The 25280-nt window shown below is 48.8% G+C and overlaps 1 protein-coding gene across 6 annotated transcripts in view; it reads right to left on the reverse strand.

The window, feature by feature from the left end:
- LOC143423471 (dystrophin, isoforms A/C/F/G/H) overlaps positions 1-25280 on the reverse strand; it is a 361743-nt gene that overhangs the window by 269946 nt on the left and 66517 nt on the right. For all 6 annotated transcript variants that reach the window (XM_076894837.1, XM_076894838.1, XM_076894836.1 and 3 more), the window contains 3 exons: positions 24629-24840; positions 17220-17318; positions 2843-2948 (listed from right to left, as the gene is read on the reverse strand). In XM_076894837.1, the coding sequence (XP_076750952.1) occupies positions 2843-2948; positions 17220-17318; positions 24629-24840 (417 nt within the window). The remainder of the gene's footprint in view (positions 1-2842; positions 2949-17219; positions 17319-24628; positions 24841-25280) is intronic.

The following is a 25280-nucleotide window of genomic DNA, read 5'->3' on the forward strand; positions in this document are numbered from 1 at the left end:
CGGAATTCGAATCCGCTATACGAATATCGTCCCCGTGGAATTTCGTTGATTTCGCCGGAGTTTTTGCGAACTTCGAATTCAACTGGAAGTGAACGACGCGCGAGGGAAATATTCGTCAATAAATCGGAGCTCCTTTCGCGTCTCGAGTTAATTTGATTTCCGGTTCACGGGGGATCCCAAAATCGAGCGCCCCATCCGGCGACGAGCTAATAGAGGGGTTTAATAAACGACACGGGAAGAATTTCATTTCGCGAGTTTCGGCAACAATCCAGACGAAGATCGAGCATTCGATTAAGCGACGTCACTGCCGTGGCGAGCTTAAAGACGACGCGCGGAATTCGCCTCAAAGAAAGTTTCCGTCGTCGACTGTGCCGTAACCGTCGGGACAAAAGCTGCCACGGTGGCTTATCTCCAGACGTTTTCCACCGTTTCGCGTCGCTTCTGGTGCCGCGTTATTCGTCAGAAGTCGCGGAAACGCCGGCGACGAACACGGAATCCACCGGAAAGGGGATCAATGCGATGCGCATCTTCGCTGAGATAAATCGACGCGAGAAGCAGAACGAATATCGCGCCTACGCGAGAAGAAAAACCGCAAGTATCCAACCCCCTGTCTGAATCGTCGAACATCGCGCGCGTGCCCTCCGCCGCGGCGAAAATCGCAAACTGGGGTAGTTTAATGCTCGAAGTGGAAACGTTCGCGTGCTACGGAAAGCACAGGCTGTTTCGGAAAGTTTCTTCGAAACGATTAACGTTTGATGACTCTGGATTGGATGGTTTTTGCGCTGCGATCCGTTTCGAGCGATCGACACGGGGGTGGTTAAACGAGGAAGTCGTAAACCTGTTAACGACGCTGCACCGTCTACGATTAATCATGCCAGAATAAAATCGATATAATAATCTGAAATTAGTCCAGCGCATGAAACATGCGCACTTTCAATTCTTCGAACGCGATACAAAAAATTCCAAGTGCATACACGGTTCTCTGGTAAAATGGTTGAAAGCACGAAGGAACTTGGGGTTGCATAATAGAGCGGAGAAACGTATCGAAGAAATAAAGTAGAAAACGCAAGGCCGTTTCAGCATGCCCCTCCTGTGTTTCGTGCTGGTAATTAAAGGCTGCTAGGTAACAGCGACACTCGCGGGCTTTGTATAGCTGCACATTCGCCGTGGTCCGATAACGTGACCGTTATGAAAAATCTGCCGTGCAAAAGGGACGGTCGAATCACGATCGTCTCTCGATGGAAGCGAGAGGGTGCCGTGTCGAGCCGGTTCGACCCGCGGTTCAATCTCGAGGAGGCACGTGCACGCCACGCGACGACGAAAAACTAGACACCCGCGGCTGGTGGAACGGCCGTTCGCCGTTTACCAGCGATTTTTCGATCGACAGAACCGGGGAACCCTTTTATTCTCGCGTTTACCACCAGCCGCGCGATAAACTTGGCCAACTTTCGACGTCGCTCTCAGGGCCAGCCCGTGCGAAGTTAAAGACAGAGTCGAGTGGAAAGTTCTCCACGTTGACACGACTTATACGGTATTAGCTCTTTCGTAAATCGTCAACCTGATCCGTGGCCCCCCTCTCGATATTTGAGTTGAAACGATTTATCGTTCGATATCCGACGGACAGGGCAGGGGAACGCGAAGGAGCGCGAGTCAACGATTGCAGGGCGGAGGAATGCGGGTTGCGACACCACATTGTGCGGGAGATGGGCACCAACCGGTTGATACGGTACGCGAACCCTTGCTTCCCCATTTCACGCGGAGTGGGCGGCCCGTTGAAAACAATGGACGAAAGAATCGTCTGGCTATAATGCACGGGGACCACCAGACGGGACTGACAAGTACCGGCACGCTAATATAGAAGGAACAATGCGACATCGACGGCAAGGGCGCAGAGAGGGAGGGAGAAAGAGGGAGAAAGAGAGAGAGAGAGAGAGAGAGAGCTTTTCAGGGCTCTTGAAACAATTAACGGCACCGCCGTTAATCTCCGCGCTCGACCCTCTATCGCGTCAATCCGCGCCAGATTCGCGTTGATTTAAAAACTTTCGAAATCAATCGAATTACCACCCACCAATGGTTGGCTAAGCTAATTCCGAAGACCGACGAGGTGCCAATTAACGGCTGCGGTCATTGTCGAAAAAGTAACAGGGTCTCGAGAGTGGTGATATATGCGATATCGCTTCGCAACTCGTCGCGCGAAGGGGTGTCTTTTACGGGGGTGCAGAGTTGGGAGAAAAAATTCCATCAGCTCCTTGAAAAATTTGGGTAATTGCTCGAGAAATGTCTCGTCGAAGACTTTTCAAGGATGGCATCGCGGAACAGGTGAAATAATCCGGTCGCTTCGCTTCGAGTCACCCCAATACGGACAAGCCTAGACAAATTGACGATTTCGTAAGAACTACGCTGACGCTGGGAATTCTCTGCGCGCGATCCATTCAATCAGACGTATATAAGGAACGATTGAAAAGAACCAGCCAGAAGTAGATACTTGGTATAACAAGTAGCTGTCCGGTTGAACAGATGGTTCAATTTATTACCGGCTCTGGCCGAGCAATCAGGGCCGATAATTAAACTTGTGAAATTCGCCGGAGAGCAGAAAAGTGCTTGCCAAGCAGAAACCGTGCTCGGCTATCAATTACGGCGACAAAAACTTATTAAGCTCCTTGGGTATCGATACGGACATCGACCCACCGCCGCGGCTAGATTCTCGTTACAAATTCCGCGTAACATCCATTTCTAAAGTCCTGCCCTACGTCCCTCGACAAATGAATTCAAATTAAACACGAGATATAAACCGCGCGAAAAGACGGGACGAAGAGTTGTTGAAGCGGAAAAATGAGCTTACCTTTTCCGTGCACCTGCTGTCTATTGGTGTCCGCGCGCAGCGCTTCCGCGGTGTGCACCAGCTCGTCCAGCTGCGGCTTTTTCTGGCCCAGCTCTCGCAGGACATCCTGTGCAAAACCATACATTCGCGTATTAACATAGCCATAAGAATATTACAAGAATGATCATCAAACCGTCTGCACGCGCTGTGCGCTTTAACATCCTTTTAATGAAATTTAAGAAATTAAATTTTTCTATGCTGTATGTACGATCGTGATTGGAAGCCTGAGAAGAGATTCGCAACGACTGGTCCCTCGTTTCTATTTTATCGCACATTTTCCAGGCATCTCGTCCTGGGGAGGGGGATGAAAAAATATTCAGAAATTTCCACGAACCGTGAACGTTTCTATCAAACGTTCCGCGAAAGCCTCGGGTCGATCACCTGTTTCTGCCTCTCCGTTGTACCCGCTTTCTGTTACACGGGCCTATCGATCGGTCGTAGGCATTCTAGAAACCGAGCTACCATTTTCGCAGCCCATTGTTGCGAGGCGCGGGCGCCACGGGTTTTCGAAAAGCTCATTAGCATATTGGTAACGGAACGCGTATTATTATTCGGTCCTGTCATCGCGTGCAATTACGCCGCGTAATAAAATCACGCGAAACGGTAACTAATTAAAACTTCTCGCTTTGTACTCGACGGAAAGCGCGAATGTAAATGGGCTGCCGGGGCATCGTTGCCGCCTCTCGATGCGACAGCATAAACATCGCGCGATGATAAGCGAACACACCAAGGCTTTTCATGGAGCGCATACAATCTAACACCAATCGGATTTATCACGGTGAATTTACACGATGTACTTCAGGATAATTCAGACCTGCAGCGCGCAAATTGCGTCTCCCAACTTTTTCCCACATTTCACTAAACCAGCGTAACTTTGGAACACGCTGTACCCAAAGATCAACATGGATTGCCCCACGTTGTCAAATACCATTTCCCCGTCATTCGTATTTGTCGTTCGCGTTCCATTACAGATCTCGTTAATCATTGGTACGCGCAGAAAATATCTGCGAAAGAAAGGGCTGGCGAAAAACGAAAAGTAAGGCGGGCAACGTCGCCACACGGAACAAGTTAATCACTGACGTGCGTGTTCGCGCAAATATTTCCATTGTCTCGAATCGGTGTTACGCGGCAGCGGAAAATGTTTACCGAAACTGAGGTATCCGGATTACGAAAACAATAACCATGTTAAGTCTTGCTAATCTGCGACAGGTCGAGATAAAAGGACAACCCAAACCGGCGGATCGTTCGCGCTCGAATACTCCACCGAGTCCTAATCCGATTCTCGCCTCGAATTAATTTTCCTAAGTTCGACTAAGCGCGAAGCGTTCGCTCCTCGCCGTCCACCCCCAAAAGAGGGAGGCGTTCGCCTGAGGCCTCCGCGATTCCCTTCAGTTGCGCGATACCAATCGAACTTCGTTGGCGAATTTTTATCCTATTAGCGAGAGAACAAGATGAACAAGTTTGTCGAATCGACAGAGGAACGATATTAACGACGATCGATTGTAGAGTACCTTAATGGCCCCCAAGAAGGGTACTTTTCATTACAGAACGGCATCATCCAATTTCCCTGGCTACGTGTCGTTGAATTAGCCAGATCTGAACAGAGACTCAGTTAGCTGAGATTACTCGGCTAATCTCGCTAATCCGTTTCCTTTCTTCTCGTCGCGAGATGATTCCTCGTTCAAGTTGGTATCGATCGAGCCGGTCGAACGTTCGCGAAGGAATCCTTCGAGTCTAGCGTAGCAGCTAGCGTTTGACGAGGAACGTCTAGACGGTCCGCATTAATTCATCCGTCCGTTACGAGGTCCCCAGATACGATCTTACGTTTTTAATCCCCACTGGCTGCGCGGTCACACACAAACCAAGTTATTTATAAGGCTCCCGTGCAATCGATCGTGCGTTACTTCCGTGTCACCGGCGGCACGGAAAACTCGACGTTGCAACGGGGAAGGCCCTCGAGAAAGGCTCGAACGTGGCGAGGCACGAAAATATGAAAACGGCCAGACGTCCGACGTAATGTATGGTGATGCATCGCGTCGTTATGCAAAATAGCAAGTTAAAGACGGGACCGCGCCGCGCGGTGGACGTTCGCGCAACGCCGGCTTCGTCACGCGTGAAACGAACTTCGCTAATGCCACGTGAAAATGCACCGCGATTTATGGGGCCAAGGGGTGGCCAAGAGGGCGCCGACACGCTCGAGATTTTACGCGAAACCGGTGCCGTTATTTCGTCACGCTGCACCGATGGAGAGGCACATTTTCGATTACGGCCCACTCGAATTCTCCGCGACACGTTAACTTCAATGGCAAATATCGCCGCGTTTACATTCGAATTTGAAAATTGCACGATTTCAACGTCGAATTGAACTCGAAACTTGAACGAGCGACACGGACGTTGAACCGGAATAGGACGTTCCGCGACTAGTTTCGTTTAATTCCTTTCGAATGGCCCCCGTCGTCCCGTTTAGACGCCCTTCGATACCTCGTCGAACAAAAGAGACGTTCGATGCCGATCGAATCGAAAAGGGTAAACGTAGGATGGGTCGACGCGTTAACCGAGCACTACGCTCCAATTCGTCGAAGATGCGACGCGGTCAGTAGACTGTCACAACCCCGTTGCCCTCCGCGTGCGATGCTAACCAATGAGAAACCCGTTGGATTTGATCCGGCGAAACCAGAGCCACGGGAATTCCGATAGATACACGGTGGCCTCGAACATTCTGAATGTTATCGCTCAACGCTGGAAAAGTGATATCCAGCGCGCCTCCTGTCGCGCCCATTTTAATCCGCTCAGTCAACGGGCCGGCTGAGCTTTCGGCTACGCTTCGTTCCTATATTTTATTCATCCTTCCCTCGCTGCTGTCCTGGCTTTTTTTTTCACCGATGCGACTTTTTACGTAACGAGTGCCACGGCACAAGCGTAATCTTAACAAACGTTCGCGAAACGGGGCTGGAAAAAGAGGAGCAAAGTTTGCGATCCACGCGATCCTCCTCTGGCATCAACGAGCCCGACCTGACTCGCGCCCCTACCTACCCCTTCGCGAATCGTTTTTTTTCACCTACCCCTCTTTCGAAGAGAATTATCATTATTCATCCGAGACGCGGCTCGTTTCTTTTTACGTCCCGTTATTACGCCATTAAGTTGATACAGTTCTGAAAAGTCAGCGGCTCGAGCACACGCGTAATCGCATTTCCATGGCCCATTCCGGGTGCGCACCGGGCTGCATGTTGTTTCAGATAAGTCTCGAGTAATTAACGAGCGCCGACGAGGCCGCTGCGAAATCGTAGGAAATTTCGCCTGGAAACGATAAATGCGCCGCTCGATGCCCGGATAAAACGTTAACCGACGGGCGATAATGTTCGACGTACATAGTTAAAAAGCCTGTTCCGAACGGTGTCTCGCGTTCTGCCATGATATCTGGCCACGTGATCTCTTTATCCGAGCATGCAAATAGAAATTACCACTGGCCTCGATTTTAATAACGCAAACAAACCGCATTTTCGTCGACCACGCCGATCTGATTAAGCCGTTCCGTGAACGCGAAATTGTATTTTACACTGATTTTTTAATATTTACCCGATTACTCAATCCCAACGTTCATTTCCATAATCGTACCTACGTCAGCCCTCGCGTTCGCCGTCCAGCACGCTATCGCCACTTCATTTCGCGTGTACTCCAACGATCACAAAGGATCCTCGTAAAGTCCGAAAATACCGATCGTTCTCCTTTGGTCGTTCGTAGAAAAACCCACGTTTCAAACGCGTACCTTTTAAAACTTCGAATGGGAGTGGAAAAGGTTTTCGCGTTCCGCAAAAAAACGCGCGGTAAAACTGTTAAAACTCTCCTGATTCAACAGACCTACGCAAAGGACGTGAAACGTTCGGATTCGAAAAATTTGCCTCGAAACAACGCGACTCGTTAAATATGAGAAATAAAACGAGTCGCAGTCGCGATGGCGCATCGACGAGGCAACAGCGATCTCCTAACGATCCTCTCCGGGGAAACTCGAGCTTCGCTCGAATAATCGCGGTGGGCGAAGGCCGACGTTCACGTCTTTTCCTCGAATCCAATTAAAAGGTAATTGAAAAGAGTGATGGGGAGGTTGTGGGTGGCGCTGGGCTCGCGAGGATGCTGCTGTCTTATCGCGAGCGGGGCTGCGCTTTTATTCCGTTCCTCCCAGCGCGAAGAATGCGCTGCGCCAGACGGACGTAAGATAAATTGCCGGTTCAAGTCACCCCCTAGTCACCGGCTCGAATTACTTTTCCGACTATGAAATATACCCTCGTAAGCGATACGACGTCGTCTGACGCCGCCCTTCTAATGCCGTTCATTACCGTTGCGCGATCCTTGCTAACCGTTCTAAACTGTGGAAACTTGCTCGATCGATCGATGAATTATTCAACGAAACGATCTCGAAAACGTACGTACACCGATCTTCGATTTCTTCTAACCAGGATCGCGATTTAAAGCTTCGTTGCGTGTGAAAAATGTCCTCGAAGCGGATGGAATTGTCCCACAATCCCGTGGAAGTAGGACGAGGACGAGGAGAAAAAGGCTGGACGACTCGGACGGCTGCGTCGTTCTAATTGTACGGTTGTACTACTGAATCCAGAGACTACACGGTTCCACTGGCAGATACGATGTTGGTTTCAACTTTTTCTGCAGCGAACTGTTTTCTATGGGAATCTGGGGAGTCTCTACTGATTATCAGGACCGTGATATCTTGAAAAACTGTCTGTCTTGTGACATCAGAGCTGATAGAGTTAAGTCGAATCTGACGTTTGCTAGAATTCCGTGATTCAAATAGACGAGGAAGCGCGAGCTTAAATATATCTCCTAGGCGCATCGAAGCACTAGCGTCGAACGTGAATCGCACGATATTATGGGATAATTTGTTTTCGAAGATTGACGTTTGATCGCAGTTCGAGGGGCGGTGCGCTTACCTGAAAAAAAGGCGAGGAACTAGCCGTTCGAAGATCAGGGACTAACAGATGACGCACCGCTGCAGGTGACACGTAGGCTCGTCAGGCGAAATTGAAATAGGGACGTCCACGAGACGTCGTTCTGCCGTGCCTTGCTACGAATTATGCGGACATCGCGAACACGGAGCTTGGCCAACGTCAATCAATCAACCCGCGCAGCTACTCGTTTTTAATAAAAAGGAATCAACGCCGTGTATTCTGTACGAGGAACCAGACGAGTACGATCCAGTTAATTGAAACATGGACACATTTCCAGTGGCTTCGTTAACGGATACTGGACTTGGCGATATTAACGAACACCGTTCGCGTCTCCGAGAGTGCGGAACAGAATCGTGTGTCCTGATGAAGACAACGTCCTGGTCGTTACCGAGGCAGAAATCCATGGACGATCACGTAGAACGCTCGATATACGCGGAACAGCGGTCACGGGCCATAATTCACGAGGCTCGACTAAATAAAACGACGTGTCGCGAATTTCAAAGCGCCGTGACATAATTCACGAAACTGTCTTGGCTGGCTATAAATGATCGTCGCGTTTCCTGAAATCGATGGGCCCAGATTCGTGTTAACCTATCCCCTTTGTGAAATTCGCTGGGATGCAATCGCGAAACCGATTTATGGAGCGCCCGCCGCTTTTCGATTCAAGAATTCAGGCAATCCTTTCCTCCGTTTTTTTCCCCCCTTCCCGTTACCAAAATCCTATATTGGAGTCAAGGGATTACACAGTGATCAACGTTCAATCCTGTTCGATCGTTTAACCCATAAAAAGAAGCCGTACAAGCAACCCCGGTAACCGCATCAGGAGGGCTCAACAGCTTCCGGGATTGATCGATAATTAAAGCGTGAATTACCGTCGCCGGAGGGAAACGTACGAGGAAGTTGGTCTCTCTCTCTCTCTCTCTCTCTCTCTCTCTCCCACTCTCGTCCAGTCTGCCCCACGGTCGGAACTAACGATCGCAAACTCACAAGAATAACGAGGCGAGGCTCCGTTGGTGGCGTGTGAGAAAGTTACGTTGCGCGATACGTGGCCGCGAAAAAAGGGCCACATACACGCTGCGTCTACGCGGACGACCTTTGCGGCAACGACCGCGAAGAGGGTGGCCAAGAGTCAGGTGGTCCCAGAGAAGGAGAGAGAGAGAGAGAAAGAAGGGTGGGTCGGACGGAAGAAACGCGTACAGGTGCAGAAGAAAGCGGTATTACGACGCAACAAAGGATAACCCTCTAACCAGGATCTCTAACGTCTTCACCGGGCAGAGAAAACTCAGGGCGCAACCAGCACGGTTTTTGGTAAAAAGATTTCCACTGACGTCGTTAATTTTCTTTTCTATTTGCCCGGTGAAGCGGCTCGCAGCGCGAAAGAGGGTAACGTCAAAGGGTGGCTCGTGGAAACGGTGTTATTGCATTGCTCTTGGTAAAGAAGCGGGGGAGGGTTCGAGGAGGAGGGGGAGAAAAAATGAAATTATCGGACAACAGGGCTCGCGGTCGTGGGATTTATCCCGGGGAAATGCGACCACGAACCACCCAGAGGAAGCGTTCCTCGCGTTCCTCCTCGGACAATATTCGCGCCAAATTCGCTCTCCCACCCTCGCATCAAAGGGAAACCGTGCCCTCGTCCGGCTTGATTTCATACGACGTCCTTTCTACCCCGACGATTCCGCCTGTCGATCGCGCGATCTCGTATCCTCGCGAGATTAGAAGCGGACAGGGGGAGACTTCTCTAGAGAACGTGGCCAGACACGAAGAACCTTTCGCGAGGGTTGACGAGGAAGTCTCGCGGCGTTTGACGTGTACCAGAGAGGCGCTGTGTACAGCAGAGAATATTGCGTATCGACTCGTATCGCCAATCTTTCCGTTTCTTCGCTTTAATATCGTATCAATGCCCTGACGTTTCCCTTTGATGTACGTCAGTCGAGTACAGAAATCGAACGGAACAATCACCTGCACGTTGCGAGGACCCTCTCTCCGAAGTTGACGGAAGAATCGCGCGAAAGCAACGCTCGGCGAACGCTCGTTACGACTGTTAATTACACTCGACGGAGCGAATTATACGAAGAACAGACGTCGAAACATAAGAGAACAGCTGGCGGTTTACGAGTCGCCGGTTAATAGCGAGTCCCGTAATTCTCCCGGTTTCTTTTTGCCCACTTGTCGCTGAGAGCCAGCGTCGTACGGAATAGCCTAGCAATAAATTCCTCCGCCAGCCACCGTCATTAAGCCTGTTAAACGCGAGCAAATATTAGTACGCGAAGCGCGGCGATTTCATCGTCGCGACTGCCACCCCCTTGCCGCGTGGCCCCGCGCGACAGTCGCGAGACAACCCGCGTATACTCACGTTGAATCGCAGAGTGTTCGCAGACTCGGAGGAGCTACTCGAGCTGCCTGCTCGTGGCTCCTTTCGATCCATCGCGCTCGCAACCTTGCACTTTGCACGCCAACCAAACGATTTCTCTGAATTTTCTTTCTTTTTCTCCACACCCCCGTCTCAACCCCTCGCTGTTGCTCCCTCGTGTTTGTTCGCGCAGACACGTTTATTTCGAGCTTCTTCGTGGCTCACCGGGACTGCTGCCCTCTCACCCCTTCAGGATCGTCCAAGAAGAACGACGGCTTCGTCGTTCATTCACGCGCTACTCACACGTTTTATACGCGTACGTACACGGATACGAAACAGACATTTCGCACGCGAATTCACCGTAATGCCTCTGAAAACGTTCTCATTGTTGCCTGCGCTGCTCGTACACGGTAAATACGAGTATACGCGAACGATGGCGGGGAGACAAGTGTCCTCGTGGTCGTAGGGGGTGAACCGTGCGTTCGCGTTCGTCTCGCGTGATCTTCGATAATCGATACCCGTCCGCGGCGTGTCCGAGATAAAACAAGTAACAGGCAGTTCGACAGTGACGGAGGAAACTAGAATTCTGGGACGTCGTTGCTGTCTAAATTTTCGTCCCCCGGATAGACGTGCGCTTCTTTTTTTACGCGAAAAACCGAACGATTCTATGCCACCGATTCAAACGATTAAATTTCGAAAAACAAATAGGAGAAAGCGAGCGTGCGTATCGGGACAAAGGAGTTCCCTTTCGCTGAGAGGGGACTCGAAACGACGAGACGTCAAACCGCTGTCAACCTGTCAAACCGCGTAGGCCTCTGCGGGGGTCGGTCGAGGTGTCGGATAATGCGGCCTGCCGCAATGTCAAAACTCCTAAATGAGCAGTGACAAGACGAACTGAGAGAGGGGGTGGAAAATATCGCGCGCGTATATCCGATATATCTGTAATGGATTCGATCGAGACTTTCTTCGCTAACGAATGGACAAGCGCTAATTGTAATTGCGGGACCTGAACTTGGAAATTACCGGGGATCACGCGGAACGGCCACTAATGTAATTAATCAACCGCTGCTGGTCTAGTAATAACGAATCCTAATCGAACGATATGCCTCGATGATAATCAGACCCGCGTTATAGGGGATAAATAATCCCATCCAGATTAGCTGAACGCGGTATCGCGAATATTATTACCGAATCGAGCCGTTCCCAACGACACGTCTCCCGGGCGAATCAATCGAAACATGAAATTAATCACGAGCGTTACCCCCGTCCGCGCGGTATTGAACAAAAAAAATAAATAAATAATCTCGCATAAAACCAATCGCCAATAATAGTCGAGTCGCGTGCAAGCTAAACGCGGCGGCGATAAACAATTCGAATAACATCCGAGCCAGTCAGAGCCGGTTTTATTCCGATAAATGCCTCTATAAATATAGAAACCCTTTCCATTAACCGAGTAAACGAATGCTAGAGAGTGGAAACCGGGTCATCTACGGATCCCTTTTAACGAAATTACACCTGGCCATGCCCGCGACAAGCCTCGCCGCTCGACTATGTAATTCGATTAAAGTAGAAAAATGACATTTCTCTGTGGCGGTTAGACACGCGACGAAGTACAATCAAACCTGCGTCGTGGCAGGATCCTCTCGATTCGACGCGGGGTGCAGATAGACGCGTGCGACTCCGTTTCGCCGTGTCCCTGGGACGATGACGGCGAAGAGGAACGCGAAGAACGGCGGGTGCCGCGCGAGCGGAAGAGGCGGAGGCAGCGAGTGCCGGCCAGCAGAGGCTGTATCGATTTTCGTTTCGTTTGCTATTTCGTCGGGCGCATCGTCGGCGAAATTTCATTGGCGCCCTCTCGTCAAAATCACATTATCAAATTCACGCGCTGATAACTAAGCGCGGCGCGTTGTTGCAGGTGAGAAAACGCGACACGACGAGACGGTGAGGGTTGCTTCGTTAGCGACGCTAGAATTAAAGTATCAACTGGCCGCGTGGCCCTTGCAATTGCCTCGCGAATTTCTCGTTAATAGAACCGTGGCAACCTTCTCTCTTTCTCTCTCCTCCTCTTTCTCTCTAAACGTTTAATTAATCAATTTATCGAAATAATTGTATCGCGCAATCCGACACAGCGTTTAATATATATGCGTCGGTGTGTAATCGATAGGTTTAACCATGAATAATTACGGACGAATTGTCTTCGAGTTACTCGCCGCTTCGTGATTCCGTTTCGCCATTAACGAATTACCGTCCACGAAACGCAAACGAACGAATCGCGTATTAGAAGCGAGATGGAAGCGCGGGGGAGGCACGCGTGATATTATTCACAGTTATTCGATGGATCGATCGGTGGGGGAAACTTAATAATTAAAATCGTGCCAGTTAGTAAAACGTGACTGCATGCTCTTCCATGCGCGAGTATTTCGATGGAGGCACGACGAGGAACTGACTGAAATTCGCAGCTCCATGGGCATCCCTGGTAGCTAGGGAATGGTATTATATATATACCAGGCTCTCTCTCCTCTAGCCTACGGGGTATAAAGTCTACGGGGTACAAAATTCGTGTAACAGAGGGTGCCGTTTAGTAAACGCTTTAAACCACCCTCAAAACAGACGTAGCAATTTCGTTACCGTTAGGGGCGGAAAATCGTGAACGTGAAACGACGACGGAGATTTCGTTACGTTTCAGGAAGAAAACAGGTAGGATCTTTAATTCTTCATTGTAATATAATACAAATTCTGCTAATTTTTGCTCATAGTCGATCGACTAATTAAATACTATTTTCCATAGCAATTTAACATCGACTGTTCCGTAATAATGAACGCATTTTCGAGGTAACTCTTCGATGCTATAAATTTAATCTGCAACTTTTCTATCGCGAGGAGGTCAAGAATTAAGTACTTGGTGAAATTATCAAGCGTGTGCTCGAGTCCCTCGCTGCCACGATGCCTAATCGGATGTCGAGGGGACAAAGAAGAAGCGCACTGCGCACTCGCAATCTACGCCTCCTCTGGCGTAATTGCCAACGATTAACCGGAATTACTTCGTCCTCGGAACATCGTTCGAAAAATCTTCCGGACGATCCAAATCCGTAAACATCCGAACGTTCGTTCGAAACTTGCTGCGGCGAAAAAACGCGGAAAACATTACAGCTTCCGGATATCGCGCATTGAATTAGCGTCGATGAATATATTCCCTGGAGCGGATCGTCGAATTTCATTCGCGCGTATCCGCTGGCTGGGAGGCAAACAGCGCAAAATATGATAAAGAAGCGCGGCAGAAATAAAAATTCGGCACGCGTTGAATAATGCAAAAGCAGCTGGGGAACGTCGAATGGCCTCGTCGATGCCGGATCGAAGTTAGACGTCAACCCAGGACGACGCGATTCGCGAAGAGGGTCGCTTTGTTTGATTTACACGCGGAACAATTAGAACAACGTTTCCGCTCGGCGTGATTTTATCGCCTGCCGCGATACAAATTCCATTACGCGCGAAATTCACGCTTATCTACCCGAACGTTTAGTAAACCATCGACTTCCCCTTCGAAGCTATCGGTTCAATCGAATACGCGATACTTCTATCGACTGAAAATTAGCGGAGCTTTAATTTTAAATAGAATATCGAATTCGAACGAGTTCCTTATTGACACAGAATTCGTGAGAATTACGTAGAGAAGCCAAGTAGCAGCTTTTACTTGGTCTATTCAATATCTAACGAAAACTCGACGGAAAAAAAACACGCTTTGGAACATCGCCAACGATTCAATTTTTCATCAGTTCACTCGTACGATAACAATGATCGAAAATACCAATTTCGAAGCAACGCTGAATAAAAACCTGTTTATACCACACGGTAGAGCAACAGTGTTGAGCTTTCGATCAAACTCCATTCAGCGTCAATGGAAATGTAAAAATTCGAAAAAGGATACTGTCAATTTGCAAATCAGAGAGGAATGGCGGTGGGTGCAGAGACATCTATGCGGATGACGCTTCGAAAAAGCGAAAATGATCCGCGCTTCGAAAATGATCCGCGCGTTTTCGCCGCGGATATTGCTAGAACGAGGACGACTCGGATCAAACGCGACGTCGCGACGCCAGCTCGTGAACACACTCGTAACGTCGCGTTTCTTCGCAAGAAAGGGAGAGAGACTCGCGAATTCTCGTGATCGCGGAAATATTCAACAGGAGAAGCCAGCAATTAAATATCCAGTTACAGTCTGCGATAGTCCGACGAACGGCGAACTCGAAACTTCGTCCAGGCGTGCGTGATACGCTAAAAGCTATCCTACACCAGTTGGAAATCGTTCGTAACACCCTGCCGTCCAGGTCTGTCCAAAAAATTCGAAAGTAATTACAATTCACCGTGGCCGTCTCGCGGGATACTAATTACGGAAATCGTTGCGCGAGCTGCTCGCGGAAAGTTCGTCAAAACTCGGCGTAATTAGATACCGGACGGTGATACCTCTTTAAGAGAATTCCAGGGGGTGAAACGAAGATCCTGCAATATTCCATGAATAGAAATGGTTGGAAGAATGGAGAGTGAACGAGGCGTGGAAACGATCTTTGAAATTTGTACGGTTTTCGGGGGATGAAGGAATCGCGCTGATCGCCGGAAGTTTCTTTAATCACTGGACGAATGTATCACGAGGTAATTAGAGCGTAACGATGATGATTAATGAATCGAGCGACTCTGTAAACACTCGTTGTAATATTCAACGATATATTTGACGATAATGCAGCCCCCGCTCGGAGACATTAATTAAATATCCAATTATGGAAGTTGAAATTTGCAAGTGACTCCGTCTGTGTTCCATCGCTTTCGAATTTTCATGTTGTACAGAGTAGCACGGCTGCAGAGCGTAACGCTGCGCGCAATTTTTTTCACTCCTCGCAGCGAAAATATAAAAACTGGTACGTTTAAGTGTACAAGTGTCTGGAAGTGGAATACGACTCGCTCGATATGTATCCGGGTTTACCAGACTTCCGTTTCGTTTCCATAGAAGAATACAGAACGCTAAAATATTTCCATATGCAAATTCTACTCGAGCAGTGGTATAATTACTCCGTAGCCGCGCATCGAATGACTTTAATTCCAGTAATCAGCAGCATTCAAAGAGGCCTACTATTCCTCTCTATGCATTATGGAAGACCCGCCCGTTTCAGCTCTCTGCCCGTCTCTTCCTTCCTCTTCCACTCGGCGGCCCTTTCATTTCTCCATATCTTTTGCTCCGGCTTCCCGATCGGAAATCAATAACAACACCGCCGTAACAAACCCATTGTTTTCCGGCGCCCTCGTGAAATCGTGTTCCGAAAACTCTGTCCGACGCTTTATAACGAGCGAAGAGCGCCCACGTGATCTTGCGTCGATCGCGCGCCATTGATCAACGGGACGCGCCGTTCCCTTTACCCGATCTTCTTCTCTTTCGCTTTTTCATTTCACGCGTAAAAATTCATCCGCAAAGGGAGAAAGGTAACTGAACTTCCTATTGAACGTCCGCATGGAAACTTTTCTTTTTTTCTCTTTTTTTTTTGACAGAGGAACGAAGAATTTGGAATACCATCAAGGGATGAAGGACAATTGCCTCCCACCGTGGTGTTCGCCAATTCGAATCGGGGGAAACGGTCCTCGAGGATCAGATGGAAAGAGAGGAAGTGCTCGTTCTGATACGAGCCTTCACCGTGGAGAGATGGTGAAAGGGCTGGCAATAAGTCTTAATTAATTCGTTCGTTCGTTCGAGTTTTATCGAGCCTCTCTCATCGTTTCGGCTCGACGTTGAAAAGATTACGACCCGCCATTGATACCGTACAAAGAGTTTTATGCGTTCTTTAACCCCCTCTGCTGTTGGAGCTGAATCGATCAACGGGACAGATAAATAGAACTCGCGGGAAGAGAGAATGGGATAAGTTAAATTTACTCGGGTTGAAAAATTTAGCGATGAAAATGGGTTCTATTAATGTAAAGCAGGGAACTCGAGTCGATCGTTCTTTCCTTATTAAGCGCCTGTTCACGTTCTGAATACGAGCAAATAAAAAGGAGAACACTTCCATCAAAGGACTGATTGTGAAATATACAAGAACCCATTTATAAGTATAAAAATGCAGTCACAGAATTATTTCAATCAGCGTGAAAAATAGTTCCAAATAAAGACAATGAAAATCGAACTATTTTTAGTATTTTTTTTTTTCTCGTCGAAGCAGAAGTCCGACAAAAAAGTCGTCTGCGAAAGGCACAGAACACTGCGCGACGCGGAAAATCGACGGTTGAGCAATCAATAGTCTGACGAGCATAACTATTGCGCGTGAAGCAACAATGTATCGTCGACGCACAGAGAGGAAGGCGTGGCAGCGTTCATTGGACCCTTAATGCCAATGCCAATGTCAGGGTTTTCCCGGTCAGTAACCCAGAAACCCCCACCATCAACCCTCGGAACGCCAAGAAAACGCCATCGCACCCTTGCTTCCGGGGTTGCGTCGAACTTCCCCTGGAATGACCTTCCATCGAGAAACCTTGGAGAACTATGCGTTGATAACGCAGGGAAGTTCAGTTCGATTTACCCTCCAAGTGTGGATAAGGGTTGGAACCGCTTGTTTTCAACCCTTGTGGATATTGCAGGTCGTGGCATTGCCGACGCAGTAACTTTTAGCTTTCCGTGCTCGAAGGACTGGCACACTCGATAAAAGACTTGTGCACAGTGAAGATAAGGAAGAGAAGCGACTTTCCTCCGATATAATAAAAAGTTCGCCAGAGTACCCATCACCCCCGAAATTTATGACGAGGTTAACGGAGAATCAACTTGATTCGAAGTAAGAAAAACCGAGACATCACCAAATTTTCGAGAGACGTCGCGTTATCGACATTTCCTACAAGTTTATAAATATTTAGGATGTGGCATGCGAAACGTAGAATCGATGGAAATTATCATAGAGCTGTCAGAACTCATGCATGATTCAAAGCAACGCGCATAATATACGGAGAAGTTGTGTCTCCAAAGTGGATAAGTTTGTCGTACAAGCGACGATAATCTGCTTACCGTTTGCTTGTCAAGCGCCTCCATAATTTCGCCGACATCGCCGACGACCACGGCCTGTTTCCGTAACATCTCTTCTTCGACTGCCAGCCAATCGCGTATCTAAATAAAGAACAAATCAATTATTTAATATATCTATTTAATATCTTAAAGAAGAGTCCATACTTGAAAAGGAATGGTGTCACGCGCGACTTTAACGCTTGCAAAAAAAAAGAAGAAAAACAGCAGTCAGAAAAAAAATACTCGAACGAGAGTGGCGGAATGAAAGCGGAAAGAAGTCATCGATCAGATGGCGAGGGCCGCTAACAGGATGGGGTCGAATCGAGTATTTACAACCGGAAATTAGCTGGGAGTGCCTGTCCGTAAGTGGCCGACTCTGTGTATCCTAATATCAGCGAGCAAGAGAAAAGACCACGCAGCAGAACACGATTGCTACCGGTGAAAACATTCCTCGTGTCGCGTTCATTGCTTTTCAAGGCATTGTTCCCTTAATTACCGGGCATTGTCTCCGTTAACCAGATTATCGTGGCGCAACGCGAATTGTACCCGCAAATACGCTCGTTTCAATAACAGAAGACAATACTTTTTGCTCGCGGAACCCGTAAACGCTGTGCGTGTAATTAAGTATCAAAGGCGCACCGCTTAATTACCGTTCCATTGAGGCGAACAATCGCGGGCCAATAAATGCGTTTCAATAACAGAGTCGCGTCCCACAATTCACGACGACGTTGCCGCGCCGCGGAGAAACCGGTTCGCAAACTGCAAGCTTCCGAACGAATAATTACTTTTGTACTAAACCTCGAGGGGTTTGCACGCTATTCAATATCCAGACGTACCTGCCGATGCTTTACACCGCACAGGATGCTACAGAGACAAATCTATCATTCACCCACAAAATTCTTTGGATCGAAGTAACGATCGACCCGCGCGGTTTTATCGATACGGGAACAACGGATGTTAATTAACCCGTTCGACATTCGTTGTAGTTAACAGGCTCGTCGATACAGATTGAACCACCTCGAATGAGGAATCTTGCTTTGCAAATTTAATTAACAATCAATAAATTATCGTTTCAAAGGTCTAAACCGTTCACCCGTTTGCAGTAGATAGTCTTCTTCTCTGATGGACTTCTCGCTTGGTATTTCAAGCGTGCGAACCAGACAGCTTCTAATGAGGGGGTGAATAAGTAACACAATTTTGTTGCAACCCAATTGCACCTTTACGAGAAACCATGCGATGCGAGTATCTTCATCGAGAAGAGAAAGGACAGTTTACAAGCGAGTAAAAAGCGGGCGAAACAACGATAATCGACTTCGGATGCCGGGTAACGCGGGCAGGAAACGGATACTCGAGGCACAACCAATGTTTCTCCGACTCGTGAGCGTGTAACTTTCTCGGTAGGTCGATAAATCGCGAAAGAGATAAGCCGGAATGCTACAGGAAATTAAGGTCTCGCTTGGGCCGACGTTTCCACCCTCCGGGTCCCTCTCTGCGGGCGCCCCGTGTCTGAGCCAGTGTCCTTCCTCTCTGGCTTTCACTTTAGCCCTCTCCGCTACCAACATAAAGCCGGGCTGATTAAGTGCATGTTGTCGAAGAACGATCATATCTCTCGTGTGGTTTTCTTCGCGACGGACTCTCTCTCCTATCTCCCTTATTTTTTTTCCCTCCGTTCTTGAAAGGGCCTCGACGAGAGGAGCCCGATGAAAATGAAAGGCCTAGACGTTGTCCCGCCCCGCTTAGTCCCTGGGGAGCACACGCGCGAGGGTGGTCGAAAGAATATATATCCGAGCAAGAAAATATTCCTGCGACTTCCTCGTATATATGCCACGAGACTCTTCACGCGACACTAACTCCGATATCCGACCCGATGGAAGAAAAAAAGCCTGCCAGAAGGGGATGATGATTATCGTTAGGTACATATCCGTCGTGCGGAATTTTAAGGCCGGGAAACAGACGACGAAATGCTGATAAATATTTAAACGCGTCTACAAATACACCATTGGGAGCGTTCCGCGATTCCTTCTACTGTTCTCCACTTCTCCAGCGCGCGATTCACTTGCGAGTAGGCTCCTCCGGTATGCACGCTTTGAAGCATCCCCTGCGAGCACACGCATTTTCGTACAACCGAACAAACAGACGCTGTGCATACGCATCGCACAGTCAGTGACGAGTGTATATGAACGCTCTCCTCTTGTAAAGAAATTTACGTTCGAGACAATCGAAGTCGCGAGTTGAATTCGCTTTCGCACTGACTCGAATCTCTCCTCGAGAGGCGATAATAATTGATTTACCAGGGACCTCGATCCGTGTTCGAGGAAACGGGAACAAGCCTCGTGGAAGTACATCCCCCTTGGGAATCGAATTCGCGACGACTTAATTAAAAATATCGGAAGGCGCGCGATCAGCGAGGTCTGACCTATATCGCGGCACTTCTACTTGCACCAGCGTGTCGCTACGAATAAACCAGCTGCTTAATTTCAAATATAAACGCAGCTGAGCCGAATCGATGCAAGCCTCGGCAGTCGATGAAAGACAGATAGAATTCACTTTATCGACGCCCGTTCAATCGAACTGGACGAATTCCGCGAGGCGTGAAAGAGTTTGAGGAACAGTTTCGAATCGAGTCTGTACGCGAACAAAAAAAAAACTGTGCGTTTACGGCGCACGAACCTCGAAGGGTCGTCGAATGAAAGACAGCAGAGAAGAAGAACAATCCCGAATCCTCGAGATAACAGGGTCGATATTAAATTCTTCGATGAAATCGGAATTATTTTCGGTCCTAATCGAACTGGCTCGATCGCGCTTCACCTCTGCTTCCTTTCAGCGAAACTGGCTGAAAGTCCTTGGACCCGTGGCGCGATTCGAGAGCTCAACGACCGTGCTTTTCGATATTTCAGCGAGCTTCCGTCGTCATCGTTCGATATCGTCGCTCCACCCTTCGTCGCGCTGCGAATCGTTCCGTCGTGCTGAAAAAGTTCCTCGCCTCCTTACGACGAGCCCACCTGTTTTACCTCGAATTCGTTAACGCTGGGTGGTCACAAAGCGGCGCTTTCAGAGCTACGCTTCAAAGCGAGGCGCCAAAAATGCGATCAGAGCGAAAAACGATGGGACGACGATGTAACCGGCGAGGGAACGGACGGGGCCAAAATGAGTTTCGTGTGTGAACACGAAGGGTGGCAGGCAACGCCACGCGGTTTGAGAGCTCGCGCGTCAAATAAGGAAACATCCAACGTAGAACGGACAACAAGAATCTAATAAGCTAGATACCGCGAGGCCCGCCTCAAAGGAAAATGGTGTACAGAATAGTTTCCTGTCGCGAGGAGAGCGCACATGCCGCCGAGGGTGTAGACACGGTCTGGGAAACGTGACGCTCAATTGCGGAGGACAGAGGAGCAGGAAGGTAGAGAATGGTCGAGTTTCTGACGCGGGAAAATAAAGAACAGCCACGCGCGCGCCTCTCTATGACGAATGGAAAATGTAGTTTTAAAAACCACGCTGGAGGTAAAAACGTAAGGTGAATAAATTAAGGCTTAAACGGGACCGCGCTAGCGAAATTCAACGTCCTATTTTCCTGAATCTCCCACGGATCGCTTTTTTTCTTTCTCCACCTTTTTCGTCCCTGTGGCTGTTGTTTCGCGCCGGTTGCGTCCCCACGTGAACGATCACGGCTGGCTTAATCAATTGCGGGACAGTAGCGGCGAGGCGCGCGACGAAACGAGGTCCGACGCTAAGGCAGAATAGAATTTCATCGGCGACTCGATTCCTGCTCGAGTCTCGTTACCCCGAAGCGTCTCGTCGCTTTATGCAAACGGCACAATACTTGTCAGCGGGACAGCGTAGCCGGAAATGGAAGAAGGGAGATAGCTGTTATGACGTCGAGCTAGGCACGAGTCTGACTGTTGACTCGGCGAATAGGAAAGGCACGCCGTCGGATCGACACAATGGACGTTCGTCGATGACAATAAAACCTAACCGAAGAAGATAATTACGAATTTCTCGTTATGCAGGCCGTTCGACTGGATGATCCAGCATCGTGACGTGGCGCACACCGGGAAAAGTATATCGCACGTTGCAGCGAAGACCCGGTTTCGACACTGAAACTGCCGCAAAACTGTCCCCGTTAAGGAGCGCGAGAGGCGAACTCAGAATGCTATTTTTGGAAATGCCAGGTCCCGAGTGTTCGAAATAAAATTCGCGACACGGAGAATCGTAAAATTTTCATCGACCCCGCGAGATTTTCCCTTCGAGTGGACAAACAGAGAGCGGGTAAAATTAACGCAACCGATAACCGATTTATCTAATCCGGTTTACTTCGCGAGTGGTTGCGAGGAATCTAAACATGTTCGCGAGTCGTTATTGTTCGGTCGAAGGTAATTGTTTGAAAAGTAAAATTGCACGCTCTACATTTACCGCGTTAGCTTTGAAACTGCGTGGTGCGCGACAAAGAGCCGTCAAAGCAACGTCATTCACATCGAATAAACGAAGAAACATGCGAACACGCGGAGCGAGATTTCGCGTGTAAAGTACCCTCAACGGGCGGAGACAACGTACCGCGAGCAGAGTTAAAAGGGGCTTGATAAAACGGTCCACGGTCCGCTGCACAAAGCTTCATTGTAAAGGAGCAGCTGAGGAGGACGCAATACCGAAGAAATTGCACCGAAAATAAGGTAAACGAGAACGATACGTGCAGCGTGCATTGATGGGTAAGAGAATGCCTTTTCGAGGCATGCAATGTAGTTTACTTAAATACCCAAAAAAATATCTCCTCCACGAAGGAATCCGATGCATTTTAATAAACTATTGGGATATACTAAGCGGAGCACAAAAGATGAAAGGCTCGAAGGATGTATTGTTCGGTCAGCCAGGTTATTAAACCTTTAATAAAGGATCCTTGGAAGGAAATTCCCTGCATTCGTCGAGCACGAATCTCGGAAGTGACTACAGCGGGAGAACAATATTTTAATAAGTCGTTCACACTGCGTTTGAATTGTTTGCAGAGGAGAAGAAACCCTCCAGCGAATACGGTTCGTGCAAACAGAGAACGAGACGCTGCCAGTAGTACGAACACGTAATAACGCCGACGGGCCGGGTTATCGCGCGACCGTGGTCCAAGGCCGAGGAGGAATTTCATAAAGGAGAAAAAAGGAAATTTGGCTGAAAGACGTACAGCGCTGTCTGCTGCAGGAATCTGATTTAACGGAATAAGAAAAAAAGCAAGAGAAAAGGGGTAGAGACGAGGGGGAATCAAGGTTACGTACGGAGACCGTATCGAGCGAATTTCTCGCGTTCAATTTCTGGGAATTTCGGACATCCTGCCGAGGAAGCCACTCCGATAAGAACGTTCCCGTCTCGAATATGGGACGAGTGAAGATCAGACCGCCGCGAAGGCAGAGAAACCGGAGAGTAACTCGATAAAATTGACCGAGTTATACGGCTGCATGAGCGGTTCGGCACTCCTGCGTCGTCTCCTCGCTGTCCACCGTCGCGCAAATCTAATTCCTGTCCCTGATAACCGAACTGGTGCCGAGCGTGGCAGAATATTCCGCCAGGCTCGCGCTTCTTCGAAATTCCACCGTGTCTCTCGATTCCAGACCGAGCACACGTCGTATCCGACTGGATAGGACAGGATAGGTCGGAAGCCCTCGACGCAACAAATAGACACAGCTAATACCGCGAAAACGAACGAGATTTCCGTCGAGAAAGACTCGTCTCTTGCCTCTTCATAGATTTTCATAGAATTCTCTTTCAGCGTGACTCTTTTTTTATTTTATTCCATTTCCTTTTGTTCAATGGAATTATAATTTTTGTTAACGTTCGCAACGCCAGCCTCTCATATCTTTTCAATTTTTTTCTACTATCTTTTGACGAGTGCGTAATCTCATTAAAAAGTACTGGATTCAAACAAGCGCGGAACGAGGTACGAGGGACCGGATTCCCGTTTATTCGTGCAGGGTTTTCCAGACGAGTGGAAATCAATCGGCGTCCGAGCGACGAATATCGAAAGGGGAATTAATTTCAGCGACACGCCGCGCTAATCCAGTTAGACCCGTCCCTTCTACTTTGAGAGGCGCGGAACGCGCGTTACTACCCCTTATTTCCACGTGCAGATTGCCCGTTGCAACGGCGTGTGAATTTAAATGTCCTCGACGAGCCACCGGCCAGAATTTACCCCTCTATGTAGCTTCCGAAATGCATGCCGAAAGAGCCGTACTCGCGATTCTAAATAACGCTTGTCCCCAACCACGTCGTGCTCTACGTGTTACCGTACATTCTCCCTTTGTTAGTGGCTCCACATCGTCCTCTCCCACTCTCCCTCTCCCTTCCCCTTCCCCTTAACAACCTTAGAAATCGATGTAAAAACAGTGGTGAAAAAAAATAATAAAAAGAAACGAATAGCGTAACACGCGAAATTCAATTTCTACCCTCCCTCCCTCCAACTTTGCTTTCCTTTGTTTGTTATCACTTTTTAAGGGCGTAAACTTGTTTTTCGCCCCCCTTCGCTCAATTGTTCTTTATCTCTCCTAATGGTATCCGTGGAATTTAATTTTTAAAGGGTCTCAAAAGAATTCCAAGGGTAGAGGGGGCGGGCGGGACTCGTCGTGGAAATTTACAGGGCAACCCGTACGCTGAACACCGTTTAACGAATTTTTTTTCACCAGAGTCCAACTCCTACAACGGCACCCCCCTGCGGCACGTCCGTCCGGTATGTTGGCCCGTATTCTCTCGTCACTCTCTTTCCACGTGGCCGTAATTTATGAGCTTTAATTAGCCAAGATGCCCGAGGCCAGACGGGGTTCTGCATTATCGTAACTAACCCTACCGCCATCATATCGCAGTTACCCCTGGAGAACCCGTTCCACCACCAGCTGGCTCGTTGTCATACTCGTCATCGAGAAAGACGACCCAGCCACCGTCAACATTACACTTGGAGCAAAGCTTGCAGAACCTCTGCTGGAATCTTTTACGACCAATTCGCATTTCCTTTTCTATAAACCGCGAGTCTATTGATTTCCGACGCGATCGTTTACGACCTAATCGGTTCAATTCTTTGGAGGTGATCGTTCTAGTCCAGCGGGCGTAGAGGCTGATGACTCTTCCTCCAGCGATACAGCCTGTTGCTCCGCACAATTTACGGGGGCACGTTATCGTTTTACGCGGCGTATTCTCGAGAATTTGCGAGGCCCTTTCAGGGCGGAACAGGCCAGTTAAACGGGGCACGTATAAATATCTGGGATGCTTTCGTGGGCATGAAAACTTTATCGAGGGTTGAACGGTTTAAGAAGACCGTTACCAGGGAAGTTTTCATCGTAGAAAAGTGATTTACCGTCCGCCGTTCGCTATTCGAACGTGCGCGATCGTCTGATGCGGTATAAATTCGTGGAAGACGCACAGCGCGATGCGCGTAGACTTACCTGTAGCACCGATTTATCGAGACCCGCTACGAGGGCAGAGGGTGAGGATGAAGGCGATGGCGAGGACGAGGGCGAAGTGGTGCAGACCGAAGAACTACTGGTGGTAACCGGGGTCGAGGGTGTCGAGGGGGCGGGGGAAGGTGTCAACCCCCGAGAGCCCCCTGCAGTTGCACCCGATGCCCCCGGTGCAGCTCCTGCACTCTTCTCGACTTCTGTAACAGAGAAACGCGATGTACATTAACAAAATGAAACAACTACCTCAACTGCTCGGTCTCCTAGTGATACAAGTCGATAAATGCGCTTCCAAGACTTGGAAGCTCAGACACTGGCTGTACATTAGGTCCAATAAACGTTTTCAACCATTGCTTGAGTTACCACGAAGTAAAATAAAATTACTCGAGCCATCAGTGAATCAGAATTATATTTTAAAGAAGTCTGGCTACTTAATTTAATATCCTACGATGGAAACCACCGATCTTCCCCAGCATCTGCCAGCCGGAATCGATATCCGCGAGGCAAACGGCACTCGAAATGGTACCTGGCGAGCCTCTACGTGTGAATTACGCAGAGTGGGCGTATTAAAAACCGCCGTGACCCATTTCGTTGGTCGCGACGCAGCGGGGAAACTTGTAATTTTCCGGTCCGTAGGCAA

Source organism: Xylocopa sonorina, chromosome 5 (assembly GCF_050948175.1).
Source record: "Xylocopa sonorina isolate GNS202 chromosome 5, iyXylSono1_principal, whole genome shotgun sequence".
Lineage (NCBI taxonomy): Eukaryota > Metazoa > Arthropoda > Insecta > Hymenoptera > Apidae > Xylocopa > Xylocopa sonorina.